Source organism: Balaenoptera borealis, assembly GCF_965194805.1.
Source record: "Balaenoptera borealis genome assembly, chromosome: 16".
Lineage (NCBI taxonomy): Eukaryota > Metazoa > Chordata > Mammalia > Artiodactyla > Balaenopteridae > Balaenoptera > Balaenoptera borealis.
The window spans coordinates 25,810,816-25,820,539 of record NC_138872.1 but is presented as its reverse complement, the minus strand read 5'-3'; the positions used below and the strand labels follow the sequence as shown (position 1 = coordinate 25,820,539).

Here is a 9,724-nt window from a genome sequence, read left to right as displayed (position 1 = left end):
TTGGTGCTGACAAAAGGGTGCCAGCAATGCCTGGATCGCCTGTGGAAGTGAAGATACAGTCAAGATCCTCACCTCCCACCATGCCACCCCTCCCACCAATAAATCCCGGAGGACCTAGGCCAGTGTCATTCACTCCTACAGCATGTGAGACCTCTTAATTACTTGGGTTTGTGGTTCACAGTGACGTTTGGATCTAAATGAATGTCATTAAGCCTTCTATATATACTACTCAACATTTTCAAAATGGCTGTTAACACACACACATGTATCTTGGTTGTTTCTTTTCTAAGTTGCTTTTTCCCTCTGAGAATAGTACATAGCTGATTTAGGTATTTGGAAATTTAGTAGTCTAAATATTTTGTTTTCATACTTTTTGGCTTGTAATTATCTATTTTAATTTCTTTGGCTCTAAAATAATGAATTTTAATTATTATATTGATTAATAGGATTCAAAGTAAGTTTCATAAAATGATTGAACTACTCCAGGACTGTCATGGTAAGGCTTTTTACAAAAAAATTGATTATTTTATTAGTTTACTAGGGCTGCTGTAACAGAATACCAAAGACCAGGTGGCTTAAACAACAGAAATTAATTTTTTCACAGTTCTGGAGGTTAGAAGTCCAAGATCAAGATGTCAGCCGGTTTGGTTTCTTCGGAAGCCTCTCTCCTTGTCTTGCAGATAGCTGCCTTCTTGCTCTGTCCTCTCATAGCCTTTCCTTGTGCATGTGCATCCTTGGTGCTTCCTCCTCTTCTTATAAGTACAACAGTCATATTGGATTAGGACCTAGGCAGATGACTTCATTTAACCTTTAAGGGCCCTATCTCCAAATATAATCACATTCTGAGGTACTGGGGGTCAGAACTTCAACATAGGAGTTTGGGAGTGGGATACAGTTTAGTCCATAACAATTATATTAGACAATGAATAAAAGTTGTTCAGCCTTACTAGTCACCAAGGAAATGCAAACTAAAACCCAATGTAGTACCACATACACCCACAAGAATGTTCAGAATGAAAAAGAATATCAAGTTTTGGTGAGTATGTGTGGAGCAACTTGAACTATCATACATTGTTTATGAGAAAAATTTTTAGTAGTATCTACTAAAGCTGAATTTCCCCAAACCCTGTAACTCCGCAAATTTAGTCCTAAAACCTCAATTTAAAAAAGAAGGTTTAATTATTTATTGTCCCAAAACATTTGAAATTGAGTAACTGGCAGCTGTAAAAATTTGAGCCAAAGTTTATGAAATGAAGTTTGATATCCTTTTTTCTTAAATTGTATTTTTTATCTCAAAGTTAAACAGCCTTAGATAAAGATACTATCTTGAAGTGAAACAGATTTAAACCCAGGATGTCATTCAAATTTCAAGATATAGACAGTAGGGGTGTGTGTGTGTGTGTGTGTGTGTGTGTGTGTGTGTGTATGTGTGTGTGGTCAACCCTTTTGACCCCCATATTTGACTATTTAGGGATGAATATGTTTTATTTCGGAAAATGTGATCATACACTTTCACTGAAGAAATTGTAAAACAGCCCATGTAAGTGTCAGGGTGGCGAAAAGCATAGTAATGTATATTTTTACAGGTTGCTTCAAAAGAGGGCAGCTCTCCAATGGCAATGAACCTTTCTGTGAACACAAAGAAATGATACACCATTGCAGCTGATTTTCTGTATTGCTGAGGTTGAGTGTTGAGCCTTCCTTTCCAGTAGCTCTAGCGTCCTTTACTGGAAGACACAGTAGAGACACCCTCTTTTTCTCAGCCTGTTAACCTTTTATGCAGTGAGCCATACACATACAGCATACACAGTTCATAACAGCTTAGCTAATTATGATATACACAGATGTGTGTTCAATCAAGAAGTAGACAGTTTTTCAAGGCAGTATAAATATAGAAAGAAATAAGTATAATTTGGTAAGTAAAATAATGGAAGCATGTACTTGGGCAGCACAAAGGAAAGTTATTAAATCTAGTAGGAGCAGTGGAGTCTCTCAAATAATGCTTCTTAATACAGGTGATATGTTTTTAGACTTAGTTTTACTTTCTTAAATTTTCAAGCCTGGATATGATTAAGTGAAAAATCTATTGACACTTAGGCACTAGGTAATTTTATTTCATTCATCAGGGAAGAAGGAGCTTTGCCTCCAAGAACATAGCTCTAGAGTTGTGTTCCAAATTAAAACTACAAGAAATGACTGTTAAGAACAATGGGCAGGGACTTCCTTGGTGCTGCAGTGGTTAACAATCCACCTGCCAATGCAGGGGACACAGGTTCGATCCCTGGTCCTGGAAGATCCCACATGCCACGGAGCAAGTAAGCCCGTGCGCCACAACTACTGAGCCCGCGCGCCTAGAGCCCATGCTCTGCAACAAGAGAAGCCACCTCAATGAGAAGCCTGCACACCGCAACAAAGAGTAGCCCCAGCTCGCCACAGCTAGAGAAAGCCCACCCACATGCAGCAACAAAGACCCAATGCAAATAAAAATTAAAATAAATACATAAATTTATTAAAAAAAGAAAAAAGAACAACAGGTGAATAGGAAAACCGTAATTAATCACATGTATTGTAATTTGAGCAGAAATACAGAATGGAAGTGTCCCATATGGTATCTAGAAAATGCTGTATTGAATGACCAAGAATTTGGCACTGTCAAGGCAGGGAAAAACTGATTTTGATGGACATGAATATTCCGAGTGGTCAAAGAGATATATATCTCATTGCAGGAATAGGTCATGAAACCTATAGCCTAGAAAAAACATGTCTCACATTAACACAACTCTCTGCTTTCTGATTATCTTGTTCAAATGCTATATATATATTTTTTAATATAAATTTATTTATTTAATTTATTTTTGGCTGCATTGGGTCTTTGTTGCTGCGTGCGGGCTTTCTCTAGTTGTGGCGAGCAGGGGCTACTCTTCATTGCAGTGCGTGGGCTTCTCATTGCAGTGGCTTCTCTTGTTGCAGAGCACGGGCTCTAGGTGCACGGGCTTCAGTAGTTGTGGCATGCGGGCTCAGTAGTTGTGGCTTGCGGGCTCTAGAGTGCAGGCTCAGTAGTTGTGGCGCACAGGCTTAGTTGCTCTGTGGCATGTGGGATCTTCCCAGACCAGGGCTTGAACCCGTGTCCCCTGCATTGGCAGGCGGATTCTTAACCACTGTGCCACCAGGGAAGCCCCCAAATGCTATATTTTAATTGACTGCTTAGATTATTTGGAAACCTGAGGTTGGGAAGGAGATGTCACATAAAAGATGGGCATGAGTGTCCAGTCATTGGAAATACATATTCTACCAGACTCCTCTCATGCAGCCCATCACAAGAAGTCTTAAAAACTACCCATCCCTCCCCTTGGCACCTGTAGAATTTAGATGTCCCTTCTCTTTGCTCTTGTAGCACTCATACTCTTCTAACACTTTATGTTATTCTGTTACCATTTTTTACCTGGCAACCTGTCTCACTATAAAGCAACATTGTTGAGGGCTGAAAACGTGTCTTGTATACTCTTTTAACATGTGATTTACAAAATTCAAATGAATAAATGAAGGCAAATGCAAAAAAAGAAGAAATTAACAGAGATCCTTATGTTTTGCACTTAAACCAAGTCTTTCTTTTAGTGAGCAACGGCATCAACCATTCTCCTCCCACCCTGAATGGTGCCCCCTCACCACCACAGAGATTCAGCAATGGTCCTGCCTCTTCCACATCATCTGCACTAACAAATCAACAGTTGCCAGCCACTTGTGGTGCCCGGCAGCTGAGCAAGTTGAAACGTTTCCTCACCACTCTGCAACAGTTTGGCAATGACATCTCACCTGAGATTGGGGAGAAGGTGCGGACTCTTGTTCTAGCACTGGTGGTAAGTACATCACTGTCGACAGCTGCTTGAGTATATGGCTCAGAACTGAAGCCAGCAGAGAAGTTGTACATACTTCTCCTCATTCCCTAACTTGTAGCAGTGTGGCAGATTCTACAGTCTAGATTAGTTTAACTTGTATAATAATGTTGAATCATGGATTTCAGTTATGGATAATGTTTATCAAAGAAACAAAAGCAAAATCTCTAACATTTACCGTATTGTTTCTTATGGTATCAATTTAATTCCGATAAACAACTTTGAATTTCTCTTAAAAGTGAGTTTCAACAGGCCCGCTGAGGTTCAACTAAGTTTTGTTCCTTAATATATTCAGTGCCTGGTGCATTGTTTCCAAACCAGAGAAAAAAGACAAATGGTTTAATTTTCAAGATAATTATTTGTGAAATTACAAGTTTTGTGGTCTAAATAAATAGTATCAAAGGGATTACATTCTTCAGCTCCTCATGCAAATACAAAATAAAAATTAAAATTTCTTTAGGATTTCCACACAAATTAAAATTTCTTTAGGATTTTCAAGGAACACATTTTTTTTCCATACTGAGTGGCGAATCCATGATATAAGGTAGTGATCTTCTTACATTGACAGCTGGGAGGGGTTTGACTCTTAGTGTATATAAGGGACAAGCTTCCAGTTCTTAATGTTTGTAAATTGAATTCCTCAAGATTTACCTCAACTAAAAGCACACTGTGCTCCTACGTATTACCCTCTGTATGTGATAAAGATGAATCACAGTACTAAACTTTTACCAGGCAGTTCTCAAAGTGTAATTAGGGACCCCTAGGATTTCTCGAGACCCTTTTTGGAAGTCCAGGAGGTCAAAAACATTTTCATAATAATACTAAAATGTTACTTGCCTTTTGACTCTTATTCTCTCATGACTGTATTGTGGAATTTTATAGAGGCTGCATGGCATAGGATGTTGTAACAGGTTAAATGCAGAAGCAGATTAGGAGAATCCAGCTCTCTTTTATTAAGCTAGATAGCAGAGAGATTTGCAAAACTGTACAAACAGTGCCATTCTCCTTACTACATTTTTTAACCATTTTTAAAAATTGAAGTATAGTTAATTTACAATGTTGTGTTAGTTTCAGGTGTACAACAAAGTGATTCAGTTATATTCTTTTTCAGATTCTTTTCCATTATAGGTTATTACAAGGTATTGAATATAGTTCCCTGTGCTATACAGCAGGTCCTTGTTGTGTATCTATTTTATACATAGTAGTGTGTATCTGTTAATCCCAAATTCCTAACTTATTCCTTCCCCACTTTCCCTTTTGGTAAACATAGTTTGTTTTCTATGCCCGTGAGTCTATTTCTGTTTTGTAAACAAATTCATTTATATCATTTTTTTAGAGTCAACATTTAAGTGATAATTGGAATTCCCTGGCAGTCCAGTGGTTAGGACTCTGTGCTTTCACTGCTGTGGACCATGGTTCAATCCCTGGTTGGGGAACTAAGATTCTGCAAGCTGTGCCACACAGCCAAAAAAAAAAAAAAATTTCAGTGATATCATATGCTATTTGTCTTTCTCTGCCTGACTTACTTCACTTAGTATGATAATCTCTTTCTAGATCCATCCATGTTGCTGCAAATGGCATTATTTCATTCTTTTTTATGACTTAGTAATATTCCATTGTGTGTATAGGCTGCATCTTCTTTATCCATTCATCTGTCGATGGACATTTAGGTTGTTTCTATATCTTGGCTATTGTAAATACTGCTGCTGTGAACATAGGGGTGCATGTATCTTTTCAAATTATAGCTTTGTCCAGATATATGCTCAGGAGCATATGGCAACTCTATTTTTAGTTTTTTGAGGAAACGCCATACTTTTCTCCATAGTGGCTGCACCAATTTACATTCCCACCAACAGTGGGAATGTAAAAGAAAAAGGAGGTTTCCTTTTTCTCCATACCCTCTCCAGCATTTATTATTTGCAGACTTCTTAATGATGGCCATTCTGACCAGCATGAGATGGTACCTCATTGTAATTTTGATTTGCATTTCTCTAGTAATTAGCAGTGTTGAGCATCTTTTCATGTGCCTGTTGGCCATCTGTATGTCTTCTTTGGAGAAACGTCTGTTTTGGTCTTCTGCCTATTTTTTTTTAATTGGGTTGTTTGTTTTTTTGATATTAAGCTATATGAGCTGTTTGTATATTTTGGAGATTAACCTCTTGTCAGTTGCATTGTTTGCAAGTATTTTCTCCCAGCGTGTAGATTTTCTTTTCATTTTGTATATGGATTCCTTTGCTGGGCAAAAGCTTTTAAGTTTAATTAGATCCCATTTGTTTATTTATTTTTTTATTTCCATTACTCTAGGAGATGGATCCAAAAAAGTATTGCTGTGATTTATGTCAAAGAGTGTTCTGCCTATGTTTTCCTCTAGGAGTTTTACAGTATCCAGTCTTATATTTAGGTCTTTAATCCATTTTGGGTTTATTTTTCTATATGGTGTTAGAGAATGTGCTAATTTCATTCTTTTACATATAGCTGTCCAGTTTTCCCACCACCACTTATTGAAGAGACTGTCTTTTCTGCATTGTATATTCTTGCCTCCTTTGTTGTAGATTAATTGACCATAAGTGCATGGGTTTATTTCTGGGCTTTGTGTCCTTTTCCGTTGATCTGTGTGTCTGTTTTTGTGCCAGTACCATACTTTCTTGATTACTGTAGCTTTGTAGTATAGTCAAATTAGGGAGTGTGATTCCTCCAGCAGTGTTTTTTCTCAAGATTGTTTTGGCTATTTGGCGTCTTTTGTGTTTCCACACAAATTAAAATTTTTTTTGTTCCAGTTCTGTGAAAAATGCCATTGGTGATTTGATAGGGATTGCATTGAATCTGTAGATTTCCTTGGGTAGTATGGTCATTTTAACAATATTCGTTCTTCTAATCCAAAAACAAGGTATATCTTTGCATCAGTTTGTGTCGTCTTCAGTTTCTATCATCAGTGTCTTATAGTTTTGGGGTACAGGTATTTTCCCTCCTTAGGTACATTTATTCCTAGGTATTTTATTCTTTTTGATGCAGTGTTAAATGGGATTGTTTGCTTAATTTCTCTTTCTGATATTTCATTGTTAGTGTATAGAAATGCAACAGATTTTTGTATCCTGCAACTTTATTGAATTCATTGATGAGGTCTAGTAGCTTTCCGGTAGCATCTTTAGGATTTTCTGTATGTAGCATCATGTCGTCTGCAAACAGTGACAGTTTTACTTTTACTTTTCCAGATTGGATTCCTTTTATTTATTTTTTCTTCTCTGATTGCTGTGGCTGGGACTTCCAAAACTATGTTGAATAAAAATGGCAAGAGTGGGCATCCTTGTCTTGTTCCTGATCTTAGAGGAAATGCTTTCAGCTTTTCACCATTGAGTATGCTGTTAGGTGTCGGTTTGTCATATATGGCCTTTATTATGCTGAGGTATGTTCTCTCTGTGGCCACTTTCTGAAGAGTTTTTATCATAAATGGATGTTGAATTTTATCAAAAGCTTTTTCTGCATCTGTTGAGATGATCATATGGTTTTTATTCTTCAGTTTGTTAATGGTGTATAACATTGATTAATTTGTGGTGATCATGGTGTATAATCCTTTTAATGTGTTGTTGGATTCTGTTTGCTAGTATTTTGTTGAGGATTTTTGCATCTGTGTTCATCAGTGGTATTGGCCTGTAATTTTCTTTTGTTTTGTAATATCTTTATCAGGGTGATTGTGACCTCATAGAATGAGTTCGGAAGTGTTCCTCCCTCTGCCATTTTTTGGAATAGTTTCAGAAGGATAGGTATTAACTCTTCTTTAAATGTTTGGTATAATTCACCTGTGAAGCCATCTGGTCTTGGACTTTTGTTTGTTGGGAGTTTTTAAGTTGCTTATTTAATTTCTTTTTTTAAAAATTTTATTTATTTTTGGCTGTGTTGGGTCTTTGTTGCTGCGTGCGGGCTTTCTCTAGTTGTGGCAAGCGGGGGCTACTCTTTGTTGCAGTGCGCGGGCTTATTGCGGTGGCTTCCCTTGTTGCGGAGCACGGTCCCTAGAGCACGTGGGCTTCAGTAGTTGTGGCTCACAGGCTCTAGAGCGCAAACTCTGTAGTTGTGGCTCACTGGCTTAGTTGCTCTGCGGCATGTGGGATCTTACTGGACCAGGGATCGAGCCCATGTCCCCTGCATTGGCAGGCAGATTTTTAATAACTGCGCCACCGGGGAAGTCCCAGGTTGCTTATTTAATTTCATTACTGGTAATTGGCCGGTTCATATTTTCTGTTTCTTCCTGGTTCAGTCTTGGAAGATTGTACATTTCTAAGAATTTGTCCATTTCTTCTAGGTTGTCCATTTTTTTGGTATATAGCTGCTCCGAGTAGTCTCTTAAGATCCTTTGTGTTTCAGTGGTGTCAGTTGTAACTTCTCCTTTTCTGATTTTATTGATTTGGGCCCTCTCCCTTTTTTTTCTTGATGAGGCTGGCTAAAGGTTTATCAATTTTGTTTATCTTTTCAGAGAACCAGTTTTTAGTTTCATTGATGTGTTCTGTTTTTTGTGGGTTTTTTTAGCCTCTACTTCATTTATTTCTGCTGTGATCTTTATGATTTCTTTCCTCCTACTAACTTTGGGTTGTGTTTGTTCTTCTTTCTCTAGTTGCTTTAGGTATAAGTTTATGTTGTTCATTTGAGAGTTTTCATGTTTCCTGAGGTAAGCTAGTATCACTATAAACTTCCCTCTTAGAACTGCTTTTGCTGTGTCCCATGGGTTTTGGATTGTTGTGTTTTCGTTTTCATTTGTCTCTAGGTATTTTTTAATTTCCTCTTTGATTTCTTCAGTGATCCATTGGTTGTTCAGTAGCATGTTGTTTAGCCTCCATGTGTTTGTGTTTTAAAAGATGCTTGATATGATTTCAGTTTTCTTAAATTTACCAAGTCTTGCTTTCTTGCCCAGCATGTGATCTGTCCTGGAGAATGTTCCATTTACACGTGAAAAGAATTTGTATCCTGCTGCTTTCAGATGGAATGCCCTATAAATATCAATTAAGTCCATCTGGTCTAATGTGTCATTTAAGGCCTGTGTTTCCTTACTGATTTTCTGTCTGGATGATCTGTCCATTGATGTAAGTAGGGTATTAAAGTTCCCCACTATTATTGTGTTACCATCAGTTTCTCCTTTTATGTCTGTTAACATTTGCCTTATAAATTGAGGTGCTCTTATGTTGTGTGCATATGTATTTACAATTGTTCTGTCTTCTTCTTGGATTGATCCTTTGATCATTATGTTTGTTTGTTTGGGTTTTTTTGGCCGCACTCCTTAGCTTGTGGGATCTTAGTTCCTTGACCAAGGATTGAGCCCAGGCCCTCGGCAGTGAGAGCACGGAGTCCTAATTACTGGACCGCTAGGGAATTCCCCGTCATAGCCATTTTCTTTCTTTCTTTTTTCAAAAAAATGTTTATTTGTTTATTTTATTTATTTGGTTGCACCGGGTCTTAGTTGTGGCAGGCGTGTTCCTTAGTTGCAGATTGGTGGCTTCTTAGTTGTGACACACAAACTCTTCATTGCAGCATGCATGTGGGATCTAGTTCCCTGACCAGGGATCGAACCCAGACCTTCTGCATTGTGAGTGCGGAGTCTTAACCACTGCGACACCAGGGAAGTCCCCACAGTCTTTATTTTAAAGTCTCTTTTGTCTGATATGAGTATTGCTATTCCAACTTTCTTTTGATTTCCATTTGCGTGGAATACCTCTTCCCATCTCCTCACTTCAGTCTGTATTTGTCTCGAGATCTGAAGTGAGTCTCTTGTAGGCAGCATATATACGGGTCCTGTTTTTGTATCCATTCAGCAGTCTGTCTTTTGGTTGGAGCATTTAGTCCAT

The 9,724-nt window shown here is 37.9% G+C and overlaps 1 protein-coding gene across 8 annotated transcripts in view; it reads left to right on the top strand.

Moving 5' to 3' along the window:
* Window positions 1–9,724, top strand: part of CBFA2T2 (CBFA2/RUNX1 partner transcriptional co-repressor 2) — a 179,913-nt gene that overhangs the window by 125,649 nt on the left and 44,540 nt on the right. For all 8 annotated transcript variants that reach the window (XM_082358862.1, XM_082358858.1, XM_082358857.1 and 5 more), the window contains 2 exons: window positions 1–144; window positions 3,616–3,857. In XM_082358862.1, coding sequence (XP_082214988.1) covers window positions 27–144; window positions 3,616–3,857 — 360 coding nt within the window. In that variant the 5' untranslated portion in view covers window positions 1–26. The remainder of the gene's footprint in view (window positions 145–3,615; window positions 3,858–9,724) is intronic.